Here is a 26435-nt window from a genome sequence, read left to right on the forward strand (position 1 = left end):
CACTTCATGGAGCTAAAGCTCTAGCCCTGTTAAAATGTCTCCTTTTGAGCACTGGGCCACATGTTAGATGTCATTGCTCCTGGGGAGGAGAATGACCCATCTTGCAAGTTTGATTGCAAGTTTCTTCATTCATTTACCGCAGGGGCCACTATCCCATGGTGCTGTATTACCATAGGTTAATGACTCAGGCAGTATACTAAGCTGCAGTAACACCTCTGGATGAATAACCTTCCATGCAGAAAATGCTGAATTTTGGTTCCCAGTACTAGTCACTGGCTGATTGCAAACATCTGTCCTTTAGCTCACTGCCAGACTCTCACTCCCCTACATCTGTAGTATAGAATGGACATCTCCTCCAGCAGGTCAGCTGGTGTTCAGTACCCACTGAAATCATAAAATATAGACACAGTATATTGAATTGTGAAACACAGATGCATAATGGGTAGCCCAGCATGTGCAGACCAACAGGAAGAGTGTGCATTCTTTAAAAAGAATGTACCCGTTTTGCACATAGTATAGATGCTCCTTTAAAAAGAATATGCACTCTCGACTTTCATTTGGGAATGAAAAAAGACCTGGAAAGAAACAACACTGTCCAACTTTCTCATCCAGACACAGTGGCATAGCTGCGGTTGGGTCTGGATGGGTACAGGCCCACCAAGTGGCAGCATCACACTCCCCTCTCTCACTCTCTTCCACCAGCAGCCCAGTATCTGCCCCTGTATCTAAATTCCCTTCCGGGTGTACCTGGTGGCTGTAGCGATTCATTTTTGCTGCCTGTGCTGGCCCTGCAGGCTTCCCTCTGCTCTGTTGCGTCCCTCCAGTAAGGAAACAGGAAGTGATGTCAGTGAGGATGGGACATGGCAGAGAGAAGCCTATGGGGCTGGCACAGACAGCAAAAATGAAATGTGAGGGATGGCGGGGGTAGGTGGTTCAGAGAGAGGAGGAGTTGGGATGAAGGATTGGGGAGAGAGGGAGAGATGTTGGATGCACATGGGGAGGGGAGGACTCACCCAGAATACTAGGTCTGTCTATACCAATGATCCAGAAATGAGATTGGGACACCCTGTTTGTGATTGCATCCCCCCCCCCCCCCCCCCCCCCCCGTCCCCTTAGCAACAGAACTATTGTAAATCTAGCTGTTTAACTGCTGTTAAATTAGAAAGCTGAAATGATGTGGCTACCAGAACTGGCAGCTGAAAAACACTGAGACCTGATTTACAGAATGTTAAAATGCTGCAGTGTTTCTCACCTTGCCTCCCACCTTTGTTTCTTGCATTTCTGACTGTGGTACATCTTTTCTTTCCACAGAGTTCTGCACAGTCATTTTCAGGAAGAGGATACTCTGTAAGTCCTTTACCAGTTTATTAGCTTTCTCTTTTCTAGCTGTTGTACATGATGATTGCAGAGGCTCAACTACTTGCTTCTGGGTCCACTTGTACGGGGTGGGGGATACAGAGCCAGAGAAAGCAGCTTTAAAAACATGCTCTTGTTTAACTTGGGGTGTGACACAGCTGTAACTCAGTTGGGGCCTGACTCTGCCTCCATGCTGTGAGATTTAGGGATGCAGAGAAAAAGAAAACACAGGCTAAACCTTTATGGTACAGATGCAGCAACCAAACGTAAAAAAAATCTAAAACGTAAAAGTCCTTAACGAATTTGAAAAAACGAAGAATGCACCAAAAAAACAAGTCGCACATGTTCGGTGGGGTATTGAAAAGTACAATGCATTAAAATGGTGTAATCCCCGTCGGTAATCGGCCCCTAAAGCATGCGCAGAGCAGCCAAGCTGGCTGCTCTGCGCATGCTACAAACGCCAAAACAACAAAAAAAAACCAAAACACAAACACGTGTGTTTCGGGAGGGGGCAAAGGTGCTTGTCAGGAGCGTCCTGTATGGATGGCCTTGCCCCCCCCCCCCCGAGGTCACCGCTGCTCCCCGCTTCCCCCGCTTCCCCCTGCAGCTTAGAAATCCAAACTTTAGCAGCCCCGGCCCCCCTCCCTTCCTCTCTTCCTTTCTTTCTCCCACAGCTCCGCCTCCTGCCATCCTCCGCCCCCGTGCCCCCCCGCCGCCCCCCCCCCGAGGTCGTCACCACCGCTCCCCCCTCCACCAGTCCCCCCCTCTGTCTTACCAGGCCCACGCAGTGCCTCTCACCTCTGTGTGAAGGCGCTGCACGGGCAAGAAGAACATCTGATTGCCGCCGAGTGTTCAGGACGTCTCTCCTGTCCTGACCTGGACCCGCCCCCGTCTTACGTAAGTAACCAACATAGTTACTTATGTCAGACGGGGGCGGGCCCAGGTCAGGAAAAGAGAGACGTCCTGAAGACTTGGCGGCGATCAGATGTTCTTCTTGCCCGTGCAGCGCCTTCATACAGAGGTGAGGGGCGCTGCGCGGGCCTGGAAAGATGGAGGGGGGAGCGGCGGCAACGACCTCAGGGGGCGGGGCAGGGGGCGGAGGATGGCGGGAGGCGGAGCTGGGGAGAAAGAGAGAAAGGGAGGGGGGCCGGAGCACAAGAAAATTACGTGGTGTGCACTGAACATACTGTAAATAAAATGTTTATTGTGTTTTTTTTTAAATAGTGATACAGAGCAGTTTTGTTATCAAAAAGTTTGCACTTCAAGAAATCAAATCGGTGGTTCTAATGATATAGGTCTTACTGCACATTGTTTATTTTTGCTTGGCAAGCGATCAGGGTGGGTAGATAGCTCTCTGTGCCAGGTCATCCAGGGATTAAAAAAAAAAAAATAGCGTTTCACGATTACATTTCTTTCTAGGGGAATTTGTTTAAGGCCTGTGGCGTCTTTTCAGTTGTAGAGAGAGGGAGATTTTTTTTTTTGTCAGCGCCTGATGCCTGTGGTGGAAATGTGTAAAATGTTTGAACATTGCAGTTTGGAAGCCGGGCAGCCCTAACGAGAGGTACAGACCTCTCGTTAGATTTCCTGCGTTTTTCCTGCGTTAAGGCAATCGGAAAAGGTTAGTGCATCTCGTTACAATGGGGTTTGTACATGAATTGCTCATCCGCATTCCATTTTCGTTAGCTGCTACCGTTGTCGGAAAAAGGCCTTTAATGCATGTCACGGTTTAAAACTTGTTCGTTAAAGGGTTGTAAAAGGGTCGTTAAAGTTTAGTGCATCTGGCCCCAAGTATCCCCAGAATTTTTCTTGTTCTTTTTACTGTATAAGAAAAATGGAGCAGGTTTTAAATCTTGCAGAGAGGAAGGAGGATATATATATGTATTCGCATCTCTATATGAAATATTCTCTTATTTACAAAATTATATGAAAGTACAAAAATGTAAGAAAGTAAGAATATGGGTTATTCAAAGGTCCATTAAAGCCAGCATCCTCTCTTTGACAGTAGCCAGTCCAGGTCACTCACAGGTACCCGACAGGATCCCGAAGAGTGCATCCGTTCCTTGTTACTACCAGGGATGAGGGGTGGATTTCCCAAATCTGCATGACTAATAGTTAATAGACTTTTCCTTTGAGAACATGTCTAAACCCTTTCTAAGCCCAGCTACCGTGTTTCCCCAAAAATAAGACCGTGTCTTATATAAAGTTTTGCTCCCAAAGATGCGCTAGGTCTTATTTTCAGGGGATGTCTTATTCAGGAGTAGTAGGGGGACTGTGGCGGTCGGGAACTGTATTGAAGTGGGGGGCGGTATCCTGCAGGAGTAGGCCATAGCTCGCCTATCTGCCCACAGTGGCCGGGCTGGGAATGGAGGAGGGGTATGCACTAGGGAAGGTAATGGAATGTGGGGCCGAGCTGCTCTGGCTGGGGGTCTCGGGAGGTTGTGAGAGGGCTTAGGGCGCAGGATCATCCCTACTGTATTACAAACGTTAAAAAAAAAAAATTCTACGGTAGCTCCGTTCCCCGTTGGTGGCGCTTTATGCGCTCCTCCTGTACTTTCACAACACTTTCCATCCTTCTAGTCTGACTTAGCCCTTGGGCGATGGAGCAGCGCCGAAAGGGCTCGGTTACTCATTTTCTTTTCTTTCATTATTTCTGCAAGGGGGATGTTTCTTTTCTTTCCGGGCTCACTTACCGGTAGTTGATCTTCACAAAAGCGTGAAGGGGGATGGTAGGAGTCCGCTGGACGATAGATTTTCCACCTCAGTCTTGTTTCTTGCATTTCTTTAATGTTATTTCGTCTTTGGGTTGCAGCGAAAAAAATTAAGGTTTCTGTGTCCATGTCCCATCAGGGCCAAACAAAAACTTTGCTAGGTCTTACTTTCAGGGGAGGCCTTATATTTAGCAATTCAGCAAAACCTCTACTAGGTCTTATTTTCGGGGAAACAGGGTATGTTAACTGCCTTGACCGTATCCTCCGGCAACTAGTTCCATAGTTTAATTCTTTATTCTTTATTTACACTTACTATACCGCTTTCGCTGGCGAACAGAACACAGCAGTTTAAATGACAAAGTATGTATTAGTTTCACACAGTGATTCCTCATTTTAGTATTGTTCGAAAGGTTAAACCCCCAACGGCAAAGTAGTAAGGTAAAAACAAGGAGGATTTCCAACGTTTTATAACCTTTAATGTAGTAAAAAAATTCAACACATCTAGGACCCAACATGGCCGTGTTGTGACTACATTAAAAGTCCTAAAACTCTGGAAATCCTCGTTGTCTACACGTCCGTGAGGTTCTGGATTTTTTTTCCTCCTTTTGTGTTTTTCCAAAGGTTAAACCCCTGCCACCTACTCATGATTTTATAGATGTCTATCATATTTTCTCTGTCATCTTTTTTCCAAGCTGCAGAGCCCTAACCTGCTCAGGCTTTCTCTGAACTTTTTGCACCATCGCTGTATTTTTTGTTTATTATTTGCATTATTTGGATTTATCTCACACCTTTACTTCACTTTAATTCTTATTAGTCACCAATATTCCCATATAGAGTTCAGTGTGACTTACATCAAGCAAAGCAGTACATTCGTCAGAGTTACATAGTGAAATTTACAACATGGGGAGGGGGGGCTTGGAATATCATATAATAATATGACTTTGTTCCAAAATGAGTTATGGTCGTTATCTAATCTACATAAGTATTGCCATACTGGGACAGACCAAAGGTCCATCAAGCCCAGCATCCTGTTTCCAACAGTGGCCAATCCAGGTCACAAATACCTGGCATGATCCCAAAAAAGTACAAAACATTTTATGCTGCTTGTAAGCAGTGGAGTTTCCCCAAGTCCATTTCAATAATGGTCTATGGACTTTTCTGAATCGGTAACTCGTTCCAATATTTTGCAGATATTTTATTTATTTATTAGAATTTATTTACCACCTTTTTGAAGGAATTCGCTCAAGGCGGTGTACAGTAAGAATAAATCAAACATGAGCAATAGGCAATTACAGCAGTAAAAATATTCAAATAACAATACAAAGTATGTCATAGTATACTATTTACAATGTCAGATAAGGTGAAGTCAATGCATGTAATGATCTGAATCTGATATCTTTTTCAGGTGAGTTATAGCCAGATACAGTAGTAGGTATTTATTTAGATTTTAAGCACAATAGAATATATATATATATCTGCATCCAAAACACTTTCAAAATACATCATATTTCATAGTACTTCCTAACCTACCTTTGCATATATGTATAAATTTGAGTGAGGATTATTTTTCATTTTTGTTTTATTGTTAGCATCTCTTAGTTTGTGTCAGACACACAAATGCATTCATTGTTCACAATGATTGTCCATTAACTAAAGGCATTCTACTTACTACTCCTGAGTGAGGGGAGGAGTTTTTATGACTCAGGAGTGGGGAAACCACAGACTGATTACTGAAACTTCCCCTCCTGAGTCCTGTAATGTCTGTGCAGCTATCAGACATTCTGCTGATGGCTTCCATGAATGCTGCTTAATGTGATGGAATGTTAAATAAAGCCCTGATCCTGCTATTTTAAGCAAGTTTGATACAGCCTTTCCAATGTCCTTGATCATGTGAAAACAGCCTGACACCTTGCATCTGACTGAGAGAAAGCATTCTGCACCTTTCCAGCTTCTGAGCAGGGCTGAAACCTCTGAAAACAAATGGAACCATGACAGAAGTAATTGAATCAATCCTGCAAGTATTTTTAGCAGGCGGCTGTATGTAATCTCTGATATGAGCATATGCGGCTTTCTTTAATGACACAACGCTAATCTTATCTGCTGGGGTTTGGGATTAAAACATGAGGCAACACTAAGTTAATCTGGCATTTAAATGTTAGAACTGCAGCTGAATTTGATAAAGCTGAGAGGGAACAGATCTGTCTTGCTTCAGTTTGTTAGAATTTGGCTAAATGTGACCACGGGACATAGGAGTCAGTGGTTGCTGAACATTCCTTATATTAAGCAAGCTCTTTCATGTCCAGGGAGGGATAACTTGTGTTGTGTTTAGCACTCCCGATCATTTTGTGGTGTTGGTGCCTATGCCATGGGGTGTATAACAGTGAGCAGCCGTGGGGGAGAGGCTTTGTGGATCTGGGTCCCCCCTCCTATTTCAGGCTCACATCTCCTCCAAAGCTGTTCAGTGACTAGCGTGGATGCCAAAGCCCTGTCTGTTGAAGAAATCTGTTGTCCGAACCATGCTACATCACGAATGAAGAAGTCGGCAGTGTGCTTCCAGCCACCAACACTGGCACAACCTGAGCATGCTCAGTTCACCTGTGAACTCAGGAGTGCTAGCACTGGTGGCTGGAGACACCCTGCCAACTTCCTTTCTCCTGAGACTGCACAAGGAGGTAGGGGGCAGTTTGGGCAGAGGATTTCTTTGGCTGGTGAGACTTCAGAATTCCCACCGGCAAAGGTATGATACTTAAGCGGTAGAAGGGGTGGAAGGAGAGGAAATATATGTGCCCCCAGTCCACCCAGACCCCCCTTCAAAAAATAGATTGCTAACTACACCCCTGGTGTATAACGCAGGTGTACATATCCCGTGCATGTGAGCTGGCTGCCATTCACCAGCCCTGTGGTCAAGCCAGAAAGTTTGGCAGGAGGTAACTGGCACCACTTAATGCAGCAAGTACTGCCCTAGGCAATTTGGCAGCAAAAATATTTGTAATGAAAGAATAACTACTATTTGAGTGATGTTTTATTTTTTTTCTTTTGGGGGGGGGGAGGGGTGGCTGGCTCAAGAGACTGTGGCACCTTTAACCAACTTTTGGTTCAGTGCCTTAAGCCAACTTTAGGTTTGGCACCGCTCCCCTCTCTTTACCACTCCTCCCTTCACCCCCAGTCTACCTTTAAAAGTGGTTTTCCCCTCCTGAGCACTGGCAACATTTCACTTAACACAACCCGCACCAGTCCCGGCATCTTCCCTCTGCCATGTCTCGACCTTCCCCCCTCCCCCGACGACATTTAATATTTCTGCAGGGGAAGATGCAGTGGCTGGTGCGGGTGGTGTTAGATGAAACGCTACCAATGTTCGGGAGGGGAAAACTGACGTTAAAGGTAGACAGAGGAGATTAGCCGGGGGGAGGGTTACGGACTCAGGGATGGTGAGACATATGCTGGAGGTGTGGGACACACTGTTGCTAGCCAGAGGTTCAGATTTTGGCCTCTGCAGGGGTGCAGGTGATACAGGCTTATTCGGCGTCACACTTGACCGCAACCTTACTCTCGAGAGCCAAGTAAACTCTGTAACAAAGACAATGTTCTATTCAATGTGGAAGCTCAAACGATTAAAACCTTTCTTCCCAAGAGCATCCTTTCGATATCTAATACAATCAATGGTCCTAAGCCATGCAGATTATTGCAATGGAATCTACGCGGGTTGCAAAGAACAACTCATAAAAAAACTCCAGACCGCCCAAAATACAGCAACCAGGCTGATATTCAGCAACACACGCTACGAAAGTGCCAAACCTCTTCAAGAAAAGTTGCATTGTCTCCCAATCAAAGAACGGATCACCTTCAAAATCTGCACCTTAGTCCACAAAATCATATACGGTGTAGTCCCAGGATACATGACAGACCTTATAGATCTGCCAATAAGAAACAAAATCAGATCGTCAAGATCCTACCTAAACCTACACTACCCAAATTGCAAAGGACTGAAATACAAAACAATTTACGCATCCAGCTTCTCCTACATAAGCGCAAAACTATGGAACGGCCTCCCAAAAGCTGTGAAAACAATCCACGACCACCTGAACTTCAGGAAATCTCTAAAAACCAACCTCTTCAAAACGGCTTACCCCAACGACCCCACGTAAACCTCTTCACCCAGAAACACAGCAAGACTATAATCGTACTGGACAACACGCAATCATCATCCCTTCCGACCCTCCACTTATACCTCATACGATCATTATATAACCTTGTATCTGTTATCAACCAACTAGGCAAATGCCTCTAGCCACATTGAGCCTGCAAATAGGTGGGAAAATGTGGGGTACAAATGCAACAAATAAAATAAATAGTAATTATTAAAAGTTTATAGAGCTTCAGGGTCTGTTGAATCTAACATTTTTTTATAAAGCAGCAGCTAGCAGTGCTTTGGAAAAGCACCTGTTCTCAAAGGTTTCAAGAAGAAGGGAAAATATGATTACTGTTCTGATGGTTTTGCATTTTAAATAAGACCGAGTAAAAACAAGAAAAACTTTGGTTACAAGCAAGATGTCTGGTAGCAGCCCTTCAAAATGGATTTAACATTTTAGATGTAATTAATTGTCTTTTCTAAATCTGAGCTCAAGGCATTTATTTCCTGGTCCACCAAAGGTTCACAGTCTAAGCTGAGCCTGAGACAATGAAAAGTAATGTAACCTGCCCAAAGTCACAAGGAGCATCAGTGGAAGTGAGATTTGAACCCTGGCTCTAATCAATAGGCTGCTCTCCTTCATGTGCAAAAGTCCAAGCCATATATATTCAGATTGGTTGTAGAACTGTTACTGCTAAGCTGTCAGTTGTTTTGTGTATTTGAGAGCCTCACTTCTGCATGTATCTCAGATTTCTCCCCAATATCATGTGTCAAGTGTCACCTTGCATGTAAGTCATTACAGGCCAGTGATTCCTTAAACGTATCTATTTGTCCACTCCTCTCCTATGTTTAGCAAATAAGCAGAAGTGAGGGGTTAAGAGGTTAAAGACATTGATGACATGCTGACAAACCGCTTCTTGGTTGAGCCATTCAGAAAGAAAATGCCTCCCTTGGGATGATTTGTGAACTGTGTTCAGTCCTTTCCCCTTGCAGCTTCAAAGCTGGCAGTCTACACCCCCAGCCACTCCTGTCATCCTCCATCTTCTGTTCAGCTCTTGCATTTCCCAGCCATAAAGCAAAACAGGACAAACTGGAGAGGATCCTGCAGCACTTGGGTTAGTGTGCAACTGGCTATTTGGGATAAGTACAGCAGAAAACATAGGATTTATGGATGGGGTATCGAAGAGAGGAGAGGGTGTGCACCTGCATATTATATAAATATTTAGATACATTTTTTTCGTTATCGATAGGATGATAAATATGAGCACTGCACTTTGGGAAGATAAGTCTGTTCATACTCCGCAGTGCACTGCTGTGAAACATCAGGCGTGGTGTGGCCAGCCAAGCTGCTGCCAGCCAGTCCAGTCATCTTTCGTTAACCACTGTTTTCTCCCTTGTCGAGTCCCAGAAATCAATATGTCTGATAATATAGAGCTTAGATAGCAGAGACCAAGAAAGGATAGACAGTACACTGTTCAGTTTGCAAAGATTACCTAAGACTTCTCTCAATAATGAATGAAGGCTGTCCCTGGGGAGCAATCAGACCAGTGGTAAATGCAGATAGTGACAGGGACGGTGGGTGGTAGAGGAAGAGGAATTATGCTGCCACATTAGGGTCCCAGCAGGACTGATGAATTTGACTGGATGTGTCTTCCTCTTTTCAAGAAAAATTCAGCCTTTCTGTCATAGGTACTGTTTCTTAGCAGGTGCTTTACACAAACACAGAATCCTGCAGTTTTATAGCAAAACATTAATTCCTTTTCATCCTGCTAGACCAGTCCAGATGACTGGGTTGTGTCCTCCTACTTGCAGATGGAGGTAGGAAAACTGACCTCTTTCAGTGACATCACCAGTATAAGAGCTGGTGCAGTCTGGAAATCTTCTTCGGTATTTCTGTACCTCCAGCAGATGGTGTAGGTTGAGCTAGAGTAGTAGTTTTGTTGCTGGGCCTGATTTCCCGAGCCACAGTCTACACCCTGCGTCTGTGAGGTTGACTACTTTGGCCATTTGCTTCTGGATTTCAGCTCATGGTCCTTACCCTGGTCAAGGTGTTCTCACAAGGAAGCCCTGAGCCAAGCCCATGGGATTGTGCATGGTGTGGCAGCTTGGCAGCTGTCTGTGCAGGACACCTACTGGGGGAGGGGACATGTGTTTGTTCCCCCTGAAGCGTACCCCTGCAGAACTTAAACGGTCTGCAGATCATTTGCCTTGCTGTTTTTTTTGGAACTTCCAACAGTGGGACAGTTTGGGTTTTTTTTGTTAGTTAGCTTTATTTCCCAAGGCTGTATGCTTGGGAAATTAAAGTTTGTTCAGAAAAATAAAAAAGACAAATAGCAATGATCCCTGAGAGGATAGAGCTGGCAGTGCAGGCTGTTGACAAGGAGTTAGACACCAGTGAGGGGAGAGAGCTATGTCCTGGCACCTGAGCGAGGTGAGTTCGGACTTGTTGTCTGTCAGGGGGTGGGTTTCCCCTCAGTTTTAGATCAGTGTGATGCCTGGAGGTACGGGGTCTTTTGAAACCAGTGGCAGAGCAGTACCGCTTGTTCTTTTTTACCTGTGTGTGCTGGGTGTTGCAATCTTGGGCACCAACCACAGGGGGGGGGGCGGGGTCCTGTTTTTTTTCCTTTGTTGGTAATGGTGGCCATTTTGGCCCCAGCCCACCAAAATGTGGGCTGAGTGGAGGAGCAATGTAGTCATGAGGTGGAGGCTCCAGATGGGTAATCCTCCCCCGTGCCAGTGCCTTTGTGTCAGGGGATCTAGGAAGGCCCGCCCCCCCATGGGACGGGGCTACATTGGTTGTTGACTATAAGCTGATTGTGTGCACCAGATGTGGTGTGGGGCCAGTTCCTCAGCTTGGGTTGCCAGCTGAGGGTTCTTGGGGTCCTTACCAGCTCATTTGCATGGATATTTACACAAGGGGCATTGATAGCAAGGCTAATCCTCCCTCCTCTGTGGCAGGTCAGTGTGCAATGGTAATGAGACAGGAGCCTAGATCAGTTGAGGGATTTCCACGTGGCAGAGCTCTCAAATAATTTCACCTCTGATAACCATATAACAAAAGAGAGGGAACGAAGTACAAACTAAAGTCCAAACAAAAAAGACAGCACCACGGGCCTTTAAAAATGGAACACAGTTCTTTAATGAATGAGCCTTGATAAAAAGACCCGACACGGGCCGTGTTTCGGTGACTAGCACCTGCGTCAGGGGTCACAGTGATGACGTGGAAAACTTGGGGAATAACTCGAATATATTCCTCTACAGTATATTATTCCTTACCCCACGTCTCATATAGTAAAAGCTACAAAGCACCAAGGCACTTTCACTTTCTGTATCCAAATGGATACAGAAAGTGAAAGTGCCTTGGTGCTTTGTAGCTTTTTTTGTTTGGACCTCTGATAACCATGCCACATGGCAAACCAGTGTAAAACACTGCATATTTTGGCTATGATAGCTGGTGCATTTTTTCCTCCTCCTCCTTGCGCTATCAGCTCTTGTCTCCAGTCCATGGAATGTTTCAAAACCTGGGATCAAGGCTGCCATAATGGTATGTTAACATTCTGATACATATACTGTTATCTGCTACTGAGTGAGAAGATAAACTGCTAATAGAAATGTGGCTTATGGCAACATAATAGTGCATTTCCTTTCTAGGATGGGTTTCTGTTAAGATATGTGTTGAAAGCTGGTGGAAACTGTTCATAGGACTTCACAAAGAGCTCAACTATCCCTTCCCCCGTACACTCATCTGTTAGTTACACTTCCTGTTAGGCCTGGTTTCAAGATCTTACCCTGACAGTGGGTGTCCTACTCTTTGTCTTGCGGTGCAGTGGGTGTATATCTGTACTGACTTTCCCATCTACAAACCACAGAGAGAAAAACAAAGGCAGGAATAAACAATTGCTTTGGTTTTGGGGGCAGAGATGATTGAAAGTGCATGCTAACAGCCTCTCCATTTGCAGTGAAAGCAGCAGTTTTCTCCAATGACAGAAGACTCTTTCAGCCACACATGTGATGTGACGCCAAAGCTACGTCACTGACCCGGGCCTTTCAAACCTAAGAAAGCTCAAATGAACTTTCTGCGCATGCTCCCCCATTCCCGCTATTGTACATACTATATAAAGACTGTAACAGCTGTTAGCATTCAGTTCTTTTTTGTCCATGGTAGCATAAAGACCCGCAGTGCCTTTTAACTCACAACAAATATTTTTATCTTTTCTTTTATTTCCTGTTCTTAATTAAACATTCAGGAGTTTAATGTAGCAAACCTCATCTTCCCCATGTCTAAACCAGGATTTAAAACATGTTTTTCACGCCGGTCTCACCTTGGCGTCTTCCGGTTGAGGTAACTTCCTATTTCCACACGGGCAGTACCAGCAGAGGGAAAGCCCCAACGCCAGCCACAGCAGCATGTCTTAATTGCAGCTGGCATCAGGGAAGGGGATGAAGCAATTTTAGCGGATCTGGGAGGGAAGGAGAGATGCTGGATTTAAAGTGGGGAGAAGGAGAGAGAGGGACACGCCAAAGCTGGCATGGGGCCCCTGGGAGCGCAAGGCCCTGTGCTACCGTCCCTATCGTCCCTGTCTAAGACCAGCCCTGTGTGAGCATATACAATCCAAAAAAAAAATCACCTATGTACAGTAACCAAAATAAGATAACATGCTTAGAAACTAACAAGCACTAGTTCAGGTGAGGGATTGATCAAATATTATTTTTATTTTTATTTTATTTATTTTATTTGTTGCATTTGTATCCCACATTTTCCCACCTATTTGCAGGCTCAATGTGGCTTACATAGTACTGTGATGGTGATCGCCAATTACGGTGAGCGAAATACAGAGTGATCTAGTATTAATGTTCATAAGTGACAGAGTATATTATACTAAAGACCCGTCTCTTCGACAAGATTTACCACAAAGACCAAGTCATGTGAAACTCCCACATATACCCTGAATGTAAATTAATGCCTTCTGTATTTTACTATTATGTACTCCAATACCATGCAACCCAAATCCTTCTGTAACATCAAATGTCTACTCTCTTCTCATTTCCACTATCCATGATGTATTGTAAGCCACATTGAGCCTGCAAAGAGGTGGGAAAATGAGGGATACAAATGCAATAAATAAATACATAAATAAATAAATACAAGGAGAGAGAGTTAAGTTTTGTCCAGTTCTGGTAGGAGTTTTGATTGTGTTGCAGGGTTATAGGTGTTTAGGTTGGATCGTTCTGGTACGCCTTTGAGAACAGGTTGGCTTTTAACAATTTCCGGAAATGTGTTAGGTCGTGCATTGTTTTCATGACGTTTGGGAGTGTATTCCATAGTTGCATGCTTATATAAGAGAAGCTGGATGCATATGTTGATTTATATTTTAATCCTTTGCAGCTAGGGTAGTGGAGATTTAGGTATGTACGTGCTGATCTTTTTGTGTTCCTGGTTGGTAGGTCTATAAGGTCTGCCATATAGACTGGGGCCTCGCCATGAATAATTTTATGAACCATGGTGCAGATTTTGTATGCGATTTGCTGTTTGATTGGGAGCCAATGTAGTTTTTCAAGTAATGGCTCGGCACTTTCGTATTTCGTTTTTCCAAATATGAGTCTGGCTGCGGTGTTTTGGGCAGTTTGAAGTTTCGTCATGATTTGCTCTTTGCATCCAGCATAGATTGCATTGCAGTACTCTATGTGACCATTGATTGTACCAGGCTGTGGAATATTTCCCTTGGGAAGAAAGGTTCAACTCGTTTAAGTTTCCACATTGAATGGAACATTTTCTTTGTTGTGTTTTTCGCTTGGCTCTAGGGTGAGATTTCGGTCGATTGTAACTCCAAGAATTTTCAGGCTGTCTGAAACAAGAAGGGTGTAATCTGGGGTGTTTATGTGTGTGTAATTGTTTGTGTTGTATGATGATGAAAGGATAAGACAGTGTGTTTTTTCTATGTTGAGTTTTAGTTGAAATGTGTCCGCCCATTCGTTCATGGTTTGGAGGCTGAGTTTAATTTCGTTTGTGATTTCTGTTAGATCATGTTTGAACGGGATGTATATCGTGATATCGTCTGCGTAGATGTAGGGGTTGAGGCCTTGGGTAGATAGGGATTTAGCTAGTGGGGTCATCATTAGGTTGAAAAGGGTCAGTGATAGTGGTGATCCTTGGGGTACTCCACATTCTGGTTTCCATGGTAATGATGTGTTTGAGTTTGCTATCACTTGGTATGTTCTTGCGGTTAGGAAGCCATTAATCCAGCTGAGTACACTTCCACCGATTCTGAAGTATTCTAGTATGTTTAGTAGTATTTTATGGTTAAAATAGAAGTTCCTTCAGCAACTTACGAAATAATAATCAGTAACATATCTCAATGCATTTGGTATTTGGCAAAGAGTTCCACATCTTAGAAGCCTGATAAATAAAACCTGCAGTATGAATAGATTTATAGTGAAGATTCTTGGATAGTGAAGCATGAGATATTCCCTAGATGTAGGAAAAGCATTTCTTGAAGTCAGGTCTATCAGGATCTGCGTGTAACTAGGCAATAAGCCATAGAGAATTTGGTAAACAAGTATTCAAAGCTTAAAGGTGATCCGAGATTTATTGAAGCTAATGCAATTTAACCAGGAGAGGATTTGCCCTAGAATGGCGGGGAGCTCCACACACAAGACGGGCAGCAGTATTCTGCGCTGATTTTAATTTCCTGACTAAGAAGCACTTCAGACCTGAGCAAACAGCATTACAATAATCAAATTTGGAAAGAACTAATGTTTGGACCAGAGAACGGAAGACAGAGTTTGAAAAGAAAGGGTACAATCGCTTCAATCTCCACAATATATTGAAGACACAAGAAACCACCTTAGACACCTGAGGTTCAAAGGACAGATGGTGGTCAATGGTTATACCCAGGATTTTCATAGTAGTAGCTAATGGGCAAGTTACACTGTCATGAAATTCTGAATAACCGCAGAGTGGTATGATATGGTCAGACATTTTGTAAGCAGGTACTCTAAATCTTATTCCCCCTAATATTCAAACGTATTTAATCAGCCAGAATCAGCACCTGGCCGATTAAATGCCCCATAACTGGCTATATGGCGATATGCAGCAGGAGATAGCCAGTTATCTCCCTCTGAATATCACTAGTTAGCAGATAGCCGGTTATATCAGCCGACATAACCAGCCATCTGCCGATTTTCAGCCCCACTTTAGCAGCTATATTTGGCTGCGTGAATATGTGGGATATCTTTGGCAGGTTATACGATAACCTGCTGAATATCAACATATCTTCTAACCGGCTAAAAATAAACCAGATGTTCAATGCCGGTAACCGGAAACAGCCCGGCATTGAATATCTGGGTTTAGCAGTCACTACAGGAGTTAGCCAGGTTCCCTCCCATGGTCTGAATATCAGCCCCATTGTATATTGGATACCTGCTCTAACTTTCTTATGAAAACAGCCCCTGATGTGTTTTTTACAAAGTTTGAGGAAATGTATTATTTATATGTTTCACTGCAATCACAGCGTTTTTATGAGAGACCGATCCCAGGATTTAGCTTGCTCTGTTTTAACAGCTTCACCAGCCAGGCAAATTTTAGAATTTTATATCAGCTGGTGACCCACTGCCCCTGACGCAGCCATTTCTACTGGCAAAACATGACCATGTCGGGCATTTTATGTTGAAATGCTGGGAGCTTTTAGTCTATTAATAAAAACTGTGCTTTTTTTTTTACGAGGTCTGCCTTGTTGTTTTATCTTCCTTATTGGGTTTGGCGGACTACCTGTCTTCCTGCTTTTTGACTATTGGATGTAAGGACATTATTTTTAAAAAGTTGCAAACAGCGCAAAACATTGCTGCACGATTAATTTTTGGGGCTTCATGATACGTTACCCCTCTTCTGCAACTTTTATATTGGTTGCCAGTTAGAGCCAGGGTGATCTTTAGAGTCTGTGTGTTTATCAGATGCTTTATGGTATGGCTTCCAGTTATATGTTATCCCTAGTAGAATTGCCATTACGCAGTGCAACTAAGGAGGTAAGGGACTATCACGTTCTCCATTTTCCCATTTGCAAAGGGGTGGTTTGTAAGTCAGTTTTTGTGGTGGGTTTTCAGTATAACACATCTAAATGGTGGAATGCTCTACATAAAGATATTTGTTGCGAATCCTTATATGTGAAGTTTCGCACAAAAAAATTTAAAAACTTTTTTTTATTTAAGAAATTTATTTTTATAGATGTGATTCATTATGACCCATGTCTTTCGCCTTTCTGTCATGATTTCCTGTTCTTTAATCATGCATTTTTAAAAATGTGTTTGTGGGAGGAGTGGCCTAGTGGTTAGAGCCAATCCCACTGCTGCTCCTTGTGATCTTGGGCAAGTCACTTAACCTTCCATTTCCTCAGATACAAACTTAGTGGAGGAGTGGCCTAGTGGTTAGGGTGGTGGACTTTGCTCCTGGGGAACTGAGTTCGATTCCCGGCACAGGCAGCTCCTTGTGACTCTGGGCAAGTCACTTAACCCTCCATTGCCCGCTGCATTGAGCCTGCCATGAGTGGGAAAGCGCGGGATACAAATGTAACAAAAAAAAAAAAAAAGCCTTCTTGGGACAGAGAAATATCCAGTGTACCTGAATCTATCTCACCTTGAGCTACTACTGAAAAAGGTGTGAGCAAAATCTAACAAATAAATAAATAATAAAATGAAACAAAATAAATTCACATGCATGCCAAAAACCCATATAAGTGCTTTCTGAAAATACACACATATCTTACATAGATAGTATTTTACAGGTAGGTGTAAGGGTAAAGTGTAACAGGTCATAGATTAAATATATTGCCTTTCTGTGGTACAACCAAAGCTGTTTACATATATTATATACAGGTGCTTTCTCTCCCTAGTGGCCCCACAGTCTTAAGTTTTGTACCTGGGGAAGTGGAGGGTTAAGTGACTTGCCCAGGATCACAAGGAGCCGCATTGGGAATTGAACCCAGTTCCCCAGTTTCTCAGCCCATTGCACTAACCATTATGCTACTCCTCCACTCCTAGGTGTACACATAGGCAGAGTTTGGGCAGGTGTGGGCATTTAAGTACACATGCCAGCTATATGGCTGATGTAAGTCTTGCATGCATGCATGTGTATATCTAGTATTCTGTAAAGGAAAGTAGGCACATACAAATACCCCCTAGGTGCCCCTCCCCTGAATGGCTGCAAGCCCTGCCTCTATAGTTTCAATCTAACCCCAGTTGACTGAAACAGCAGAAGACCTAAGCAGAGAATAAAAACCAGGTCCCTCAACACAGCAGTGTCATTCAGCTATCAAGCTGGTTGCCCTATGGGAACTGAGGAGACTTTCTCTCATCTTCTGTGATTGTGTTGGACAGATTTGCCTTAACTGGTGGAGCAGACCAAGCCCTTGTGGGCACTGATGATATTTTGTGGGGAATGAGCTCCTGCTCCACCTTTTCCCTGATCACAGGCAAGTTCTTCTCCTCTAACTCACCTTTCCAACAAAAGCGCAAGGTGCGGCATCAACCCATGCATCAGATATAACACCAAGTCAGATGTGACAGCTGTGAGGATTCCTATTAACACTTGAGGATTTAGCCTTGTGTTAGCAAAACTGCAAATTGGGAGGGTAACAAAAAAAAAAAAATATCAAACCGTGTTTGTGAGTGAGTATGTGTGTGTGTGTGTGTGTGTGTGCTGAGTGTAATTTAACAAGCTATTAATAAGGTGTATAACACTGCCTATACGTTATGAAGTGAATCTTCCTGCTAAACATATTACTTCATTCTCAAGAGTTGAACCTGATGACTGAAATGCCAGCACTTCAGACTCCAGGCAGAAAGATTAGTGTTAAAATATACCAGCAAGCTTTTTTTTGTTGTTGTTTTTTTTTTCCCTTTGCCTTGTGATAGTAAGGAAATGAGTTTAATTTCAATGTAGACAAAAATAACATGGTCAGACCTAGCTAATCTCAGATCTTCAGATGTATCTTCTTTTGGGGTGACACCTCGTTTTAAACTGTGCTATTGTAACATAGTGAATGATGGCAGATAAACACTTGTACGGTCCATCCAGTCTGCCCAACAAGATAAACTCATTACATATGGTATGTGATACTTCATATATATACCTGGTCTTGATTTGTCCTTGCCATTTTCAGGATATAGACCGTAGAAGTCTGCCCAGCACTGTCCTTTTTCTAAAATTTCTGAAGCTAACGTCGAAGCCCCTGAAAAGCTCCACTTCAGCCCATCCAAATCTATTCAGCCAGGATCACGGCACAGACTGTAGAAGTCTGGCCAGCATTGGCCTTGTTCTCCACTTCTGAAGCTGAATCAGTTCAGCCAGGATTAGAGCACAGACCGTACAAGTCTGCCCAGTACTGGCTTTGCTTCCCAATTACCGGTGTTGCTTCCTAATCTCCGCTAAGCTTCTTTGGATCCATTTTCTTCTAAACAGGATTCCTTTGTGTTTATCCCATGCATTTTTAAAATTCTGTTACTGTTTTAATCTCCACCACCTCCAGTGGGAGGGCATTCTAGTTATCTACCACCCTTTCAGTGTAAAAAAAAATACTTACTGTCATTATTCCTGAGTCTGCACCCTTTCATCCTCAATTCATGTCCTCTAGCGCCTTCCCCTCTCTGGAGAAGGTTTGTGGATTAATACCTTTCAAATATTTGAACACCTACCCATATATCTTCTGCTATAGACTGTAGCAACAGCATTCATATCAATAACATGAGTAAGCCATTGCCACACATGTGAAAATTTATAAAAGTTCCTCATCAAACACAAACAGTGTGGAAACCTGGAGGTCTTTAATTGTTTTCTATGGAGTTTTTTGGACATAGGTGTCATCTTACTGGTAACCACATGGTGAATTGCACATCACTTGAAGACAGCCAGAGACTGAGCCTGAAGTACTGGCTCAGGGAGTCTATTCCAGGCATAAGGAGCAGCGAGATAGAAGGAACGGAGCCGGGAGTTAGCAGTGGGGGAGAAGGGGGACACTAACCAGTTAGGTGGTGCTGAAAATTAGCAGTTAGCCCTGATGGGCAGTTTAACTGGCCCAGAGCCAATTCTGGCCAATTAAATCACTTTGAATATCAACCCCTTAGATTGTAAGCACTTCAGGAGCAGAAAAATACCTATTGTTCCTAAATGAGCCTTACCTCAACTTACTAACAAAAATAAGAGATAAACCCAAATAAATACATTTTAAAAAAGAGTGTATGGGGTGCATTCAGTATAACAAGATTGTGCTCTAATTTTTAATCAGATGTACAGATGTATAATGGAACATGGGTACATTTACTTTCCAGTGAGTGAAGTTCAGTTGCAATCAGTGGTGTGCTGGAGCAGGCGCTCACAGGCTCGCAAGAGCCGGTTGTTAAGTTTTTTAAGAATTTTGGGAGCCGGTTGTTAAAGTAGGGGCCCTCCATGGCTACTTTAACAACTGGCTTCCAAAATGTGGGCTTGGGCAACCTGCTGAATTATCTTTTACTTTGCTGGTGGGGATGCTGAGCCCTGCCAGCCAAGTAAATAGACTACTGCTGCTCCCCTCTGCTTGTTTCCAGCTCTGGGCAGCAGGCTGGGACTTCTCGAGCATGTGAGAGAAGTTCCAGCATGCTGCTCAGAGCAAGATGTTGGGAGTGGTGGCAGTCCATTTATTGGCTGCCAGCAAAGGTATGCCTAGCATGCCCGCACGATGGGAGGGAGAAGAGAGAGACAAGTGTTGTTCCCCCCCCCCCCCCACCTCCGGCCACCCCTGGCCCTTCCAACTGCAGAGCTGGCTACGTCCAGTGAAAGAACCTGTTGTTAAAAATTTACCAGCACACCCCTGGTTGCAATGAAGGAGTTATGACAAGTTCTGAATTTTTAAATTCAAACACACTGTTGCGTTGTCTTTGTGTCTCATACTGTGAGGGAGCCTGATCATTTGTTTGACTGGGTATGCTTTGTGCAAGAAATCTAGTCTGAGAAGTACTGTCATTGTGAGAGCCTTCTGACAGGAAGCTGCCACTTCACCCAAACTTGATCTTGTTATCAGTGTGATTATCTGCGGTCCAGCCCCTGTGTAGCTTGCGGCCAACCCCTGGTTAGCAGAGAAAGAAGCTAGGAGCTGAGTGGGCCTAGGTTCCCACCTGCCTCATCTGTTGGGGCTTGGGCTGTGGTTGTGTTGAGACCTGTCTTGTCTCAGTGTGGTTTCTCTTGGGGTAGGAAGGTGGAGAGGGAGGCTCAGACTGGAGATGGTCGGTTATCTGACGATCATGCTGCAGGCTGATAGAATCAGGAGCACTTTCTGAGAAGGCATCATAAACAGAAACTGCTATCGCTAACCACTTAGAGATATTACAACGTCAAAGGAAACTTTACTTATCTCTTTCGGGCTGAGAAACTGTTAACCCATATTCTCCAGTGTGGCCTGCAATATCCTCTTCACTCAAATTACATTTAGCAGAATTTCAGCCTTAGCCAACCTTGTGGGGGTGTACAATGAGAGGAAAGTAGAACTTTCTCGTAAAATGTTTTTGGGGGAGGAGAGTGAGGTATCATTCTCTTTGAGTTTTTTGCACCATTAACAGCAGTCCCAAACCAGTCTGCCAAACTGGTCCAGATACTAAGGTAATGAATACAAATCCAATGAACATTTACCAGTGTTGTGAATGATCCCTCTCAAATGGTGGACACACTCTCTTAAATGTATCCGCACACAATCTCATAAATCTTAAATTCTCTTTTTTTTATGGAGAAAGAGACCTCAGAGACCCACTCAAGGGGGTCATAAGAATAGCCATACTGGGTCAGACCAGTGGTCCATCTAGTCCAGTATCCTGTTTCCAACAGTGGCCAAGCCCGGTCGCAAGTACCTGGCTGAAACCCAAATAGTTAAACATTCCATGCCAGAACTGAAAATAGCTGGAACTTGTTTCTCTTTCATCGGTCTCAAAACTTCATCACTTTTTATATTGTGCTTCCTCTTATTAGTACACTCTGATTTAATATCTATTTAAATACTCCATAAGTCTTACACTTTCAGTGGTGTTATTTATAGCACCATGAACAGCTCAACACTTACAGTGGGGGAAATAAGTATTTGATCCCTTGCTGATTTTGTAAGTTTGCCCACTGACAAAGACATGAGCAGCCCATAATTGAAGGGTAGGTTATTGGTAACAGTGAGAGATAGCACATCACAAATTAAATCCGGAAAATCACATTGTGGAAAGTATATGAATTTATTTGCATTCTGCAGAGGGAAATAAGTATTTGATCCCCCACCAACCAGTAAGAGATCTGGCCCCTACAGACCAGGTAGATGCTCCAAATCAACTCGTTACCTGCATGACAGACAGCTGTCGGCAATGGTCACCTGTATGAAAGACACCTGTCCACAGACTCAGTGAATCAGTCAGACTCTAACCTCTACAAAATGGCCAAGAGCAAGGAGCTGTCTAAGGATGTCAGGGACAAGATCATACACCTGCACAAGGCTGGAATGGGCTACAAAACCATCAGTAAGACGCTGGGCGAGAAGGAGACAACTGTTGGTGCCATAGTAAGAAAATGGAAGAAGTACAAAATAACTGTCAATCGACAAAGATCTGGGGCTCCACGCAAAATCTCACCTCGTGGGGTATCCTTGATCATGAGGAAGGTTAGAAATCAGCCTACAACTACAAGGGGGGAACTTGTCAATGATCTCAAGGCAGCTGGGACCACTGTCACCACGAAAACCATTGGTAACACATTACGACATAACGGATTGCAATCCTGCAGTGCCCGCAAGGTCCCCCTGCTCCGGAAGGCACATGTGACGGCCCGTCTGAAGTTTGCCAGTGAACACCTGGATGATGCCGAGAGTGATTGGGAGAAGGTGCTGTGGTCAGATGAGACAAAAATTGAGCTCTTTGGCATGAACTCAACTCGCCGTGTTTGGAGGAAGAGAAATGCTGCCTATGACCCAAAGAACACCGTCCCCACTGTCAAGCATGGAGGTGGAAATGTTATGTTTTGGGGGTGTTCTCTGCTAAGGGCACAGGACTACTTCACCGCATCAATGGGAGAATGGATGGGGCCATGTACCGTACAATTCTGAGTGACAACCTCCTTCCCTTCGCCAGGGCCTTAAAAATGGGTCGTGGCTGGGTCTTCCAGCACGACAATGACCCAAAACATACAGCCAAGGCAACAAAGGAGTGGCTCAGGAAGAAGCACATTAGGGTCATGGAGTGGCCTAGCCAGTCACCAGACCTTAATCCCATTGAAAACTTATGGAGGGAGCTGAAGCTGCGAGTTGCCAAGCGACAGCCCAGAACTCTTAATGATTTAGAGATGATCTGCAAAGAGGAGTGGACCAAAATTCCTCCTGACATGTGTGCAAACCTCATCATCAACTACAGAAGACGTCTGACCGCTGTGCTTGCCAACAAGGGTTTTGCCACCAAGTATTAGGTCTTGTTTGCCAGAGGGATCAAATACTTATTTCCCTCTGCAGAATGCAAATAAATTCATATACTTTCCACAATGTGATTTTCCGGATTTAATTTGTGATGTGCTATCTCTCACTGTTACCAATAACCTACCCTTCAATTATGGGCTGCTCATGTCTTTGTCAGTGGGCAAACTTACAAAATCAGCAAGGGATCAAATACTTATTTCCCCCACTGTATCTGTTTTGCCCAATGGAGACACCATTTTGCCTCCGCAAAAGCTTCTTCAGGAGCTGTGCTGTTCCACACTTACCAAAATATCACTGTTTACCTATGAAAATAACCTACAAATTCTTCAAAAGAGAGCAATCAAAAGTTTAAAACCAACCTATGGTTCACATACACCTTCCTCCATTGCTCACTTCAAAATGGCGCTCATACGTCACCTGCAGTTTTGGAAAAAAAAGCTACATCTCACTTTCATACAGGCACATACAAACAGTAACCCCTGGGGTGTGAAAGCTGGAGTGGAACCCCACAAAAAGAAGCTTTCACACCACGGGTGGTTTACTGTTTTTATATGCCTATATGAAAACTGTGTGTAGCAGTGCGCTGTGGAGGCGCATCCTAGCACATGCTGTTCTGGGCATGCAGATAGCGTTGATGCTTAGTAAGTGACTGTCCTACGCCTGTGCCGCTTAGTGGGTGGCTGTTCTACGTATGTGCTGGCGCTTTCCCTATCGAGCTGCTTGCTGTTATTGCAAGCAGCTCATTTGCATGCAATTTCCTTTGAGCATCACTCGCTATTTCAAACTTGTTAACTTTTACAAGGGATCTAAAAGCAACAGGGGGTTTTTACGGGGATTTCTGTGCATTGGCGCCTAAGTCATTTTTAGGGCAATTTTGAAAACTATGCAAGTAGAAACAAAATTCATATGCAGTTTTCCCAATACTCTTTGTACTTTTTGATAGTTGCCCAGGAACAATGTAACTTTGAGATTTAGACCTGCTTTTTCTGCAAATGGCTCTTCCCTGAAAAACAACACATAGTTTTCAAGGTGTACAGCTATGACATAACCTGCAGGAGCAGATAAGTCCGTAGATTATTCCTCCCACACATACTTTTACATACATTTAGGTAGGAAATTTTCTGCCAGCTCTGTTTACATGTCTTACCTATGTGGTTGAGTGTCTTATGATGGCTTTTTGTGTGTGTGTTTATGGGAGATGAAAAGGAGCCCCTTCCTCAATAATTATCAATCATCATTATTAAGGACACCTGGATGTCAAGCCATCTCTCTTTGTGCTCTCAATTTACAAATTGTGTATCTGGAATGGTGGAGCCCCTGCATTCCTGTATATGGTCTTCTTTATGATGTGTTTCAACCATGACAACAAGACCTGTGAACACGTGTTCTACCTCAAACATCGGCTTCTTTTTCTGGTACAGATTGTGTCTGCTACTCATAATATGGTAATTTTAACAACCCAGCTCTTCTGAGACAGCTTTAAATTTTTAACAGCAGCTCACAGTCAGTGATGTAGAGTGATGTATAGTGTGTCAGTTTCTCAGTTAAAGTTTTACAGGAAAGTGCTCCATTTTGCTTCAAGCCTTCTCTAAATACTTTCTTCCTGCCCTTGTGGAAATAAAAACCGTGCTACGGGTAAGGCATCCGTTTGAAACCCTGAAATATTTAGTGAGGCCACACTGTGTCTGTTGAAGCAGAAATATTTCTGCGGGTTTGTTGATGTCTGTCCAGTGCATGTACTTGGTAATCTAATATCTTTGTTTTTGTTCTAAAAGAAAATTGAATATATATTAAACATTTATTTTGCTGCTCTGATGATATTGTTCCAAGCATATCTCTGTGCATAAGCGTGTGTCATGAACCAGATAAAGTTGACATTAATTACATTGAAGAAAGGTGGAAGAGTGAATGGGTTCATCTTCTGGATGTTGCTTCATTACCAGACTTCTCATGCTCAGAAATAGTAAATGATATACACTGAGCAAGTCATAGGTAACACAAGCCATTGTGCTGTCCGCAGACTGTTTTGGTACCAGGCTGCTCTGGTATCGGATACAGTTGCAGGTATTTTGCTAGAGTTCCTGAACTAAGAGTGACACAACCAGGATGTGTATTTAGTGTAACCACAGCAGGTACCACAGATCCCATTACTGCTGCCTCTGCAACAAGAGCATCCAGTGCTTGAGGTGCCACCCCCCTTTCCACAGGAGAGCTAGATTTCCTGCCTGCTTGCTACTGATGGCTCCACCAGTACTGAACAGTGAACTCTGCCCATTCCTGCCATGCCTTTAGGTTTAGTTTGCTAATACCCTTGTGCTTTTATAATTTATAATCTAGAGCAGTGGTTTTCAACTCAGTCCTCAGGGCTACATGGCCAATCGGGTCTTCAGGATATCCACAGTGAATATGCATGAGATAGATTTGCATGCACTGCCTTATGGGTGTGCAGTTCTCTCTTATGCATACTCATTGTGGATACCCTGAAAACCCGACTGGCCAGGTTGTCCCTAAGGACTGGATTGAAAACCACTGCTCTAGATTATAAAAGCACAAGGGCAGACCTCTGGCTCTGCTTATAGAGCTTTGAGATGGTTGCATAGTAGCCCAGCATTTCCATTTTTTATTGGTCTACCCTCTCTTTCAGACAGAAGCCACAGAGCTTTGTTTCCATCAGAACTGGTAACCATACTTGCCTTCAAGCAACTGTACAGCTTTATACCTAGATTTCCTTATTTTCATGCCTATTTGCAAGCTTGGCTTTGCTCTGTGTATTTTGACTACATTCGTTTCTTTTGTTTTATTGTGGGAGATGTCCTGTCTTTATTCCTGTATTTATAATTCAGAACAAACAAAAATGAAAAAGTTTAAAGAGCATGTGTGTCCTTCAAATATTCTCCTTAAATGTAAAGTGTAGTTGGGCCTGCCAAATCTAATGCAGTTATCTCCACTCAGATCTCTCCAGTTCCCTTTAAACTGAGAAGAGAAAGGTGCTGTTTTCAATAAAGAATTCATTCATCGAGATGGGGAGATGAGGCAAGAATTGGTTAGTACCTTCAGGAAACTTGAGATGGAACAGTTTCCCATGAGAATAAGAACCTTTTGGTATACAGCCAAGTAGACTTCATGTAAACTTTATAATGTGTCTAAAACAGCTTGTATCCATGGCTTCATCGCTTTCTTTTGGGCCTTGTGCTAAAATAGTCCTGCAATGTCTGACAGAAACAGAGAATTCTAGATTCTTAAAGATAATCCCTGCAGTGCACCGTAATCTCAAGAACAATCCATGCAGAATGTTAAATTTGTAAGACAATATGAGCACAATTCGTGAAGAATGCTGGGATTCTGAGGACAGTTCATAGAAGTAAAAGTTTAATAAACAAAAAATAATATAAAGTGGCACTTTTTTAAATTGGCCTCGCTCAGTACATTTCTTGACTAGCCTTTGGGAGCTAATAGTTCTATGTTCTTATTGATAAAGCTTGAAATTTGGGATTATTCTTGAGGGGCAAACATTACAGACACTTTTCTCTGCATCAAAAAGGGCAGTGTTCTTTCCCCTCCCCTTCAGGGATTTGTGATGGCAGTTTCATCCATAAACTTTTTTGTTTGCTGAAAAGCAGATGCAGAGTCTACAGGCACTTTTGTACCCATGGTGTAGCCGGCCCCTTTGTTTTCCTAAGCTTTGCAGTCCTGCAGGGTTTAAAATAGGGGCCTGAATTAGTACAAGTACTCATGACTGTCAGAAGCAAATTGACATTGGTTGGGTGAAATTAGATGGTTTAC

The 26435-nt window shown here is 43.5% G+C and overlaps 1 protein-coding gene across 13 annotated transcripts in view; it reads left to right on the forward strand.

The window, feature by feature from the left end:
- FBRSL1 (fibrosin like 1) overlaps positions 1-26435 on the forward strand; it is an 808371-nt gene that overhangs the window by 346772 nt on the left and 435164 nt on the right. For all 13 annotated transcript variants that reach the window (XM_030220293.1, XM_030220286.1, XM_030220296.1 and 10 more), the window contains one exon: positions 1312-1347. In XM_030220293.1, coding sequence (XP_030076153.1) covers positions 1312-1347 — 36 coding nt within the window. The remainder of the gene's footprint in view (positions 1-1311; positions 1348-26435) is intronic.

Source organism: Microcaecilia unicolor, chromosome 11 (genome assembly GCF_901765095.1).
Source record: "Microcaecilia unicolor chromosome 11, aMicUni1.1, whole genome shotgun sequence".
Classification (NCBI taxonomy): domain Eukaryota; kingdom Metazoa; phylum Chordata; class Amphibia; order Gymnophiona; family Siphonopidae; genus Microcaecilia; species Microcaecilia unicolor.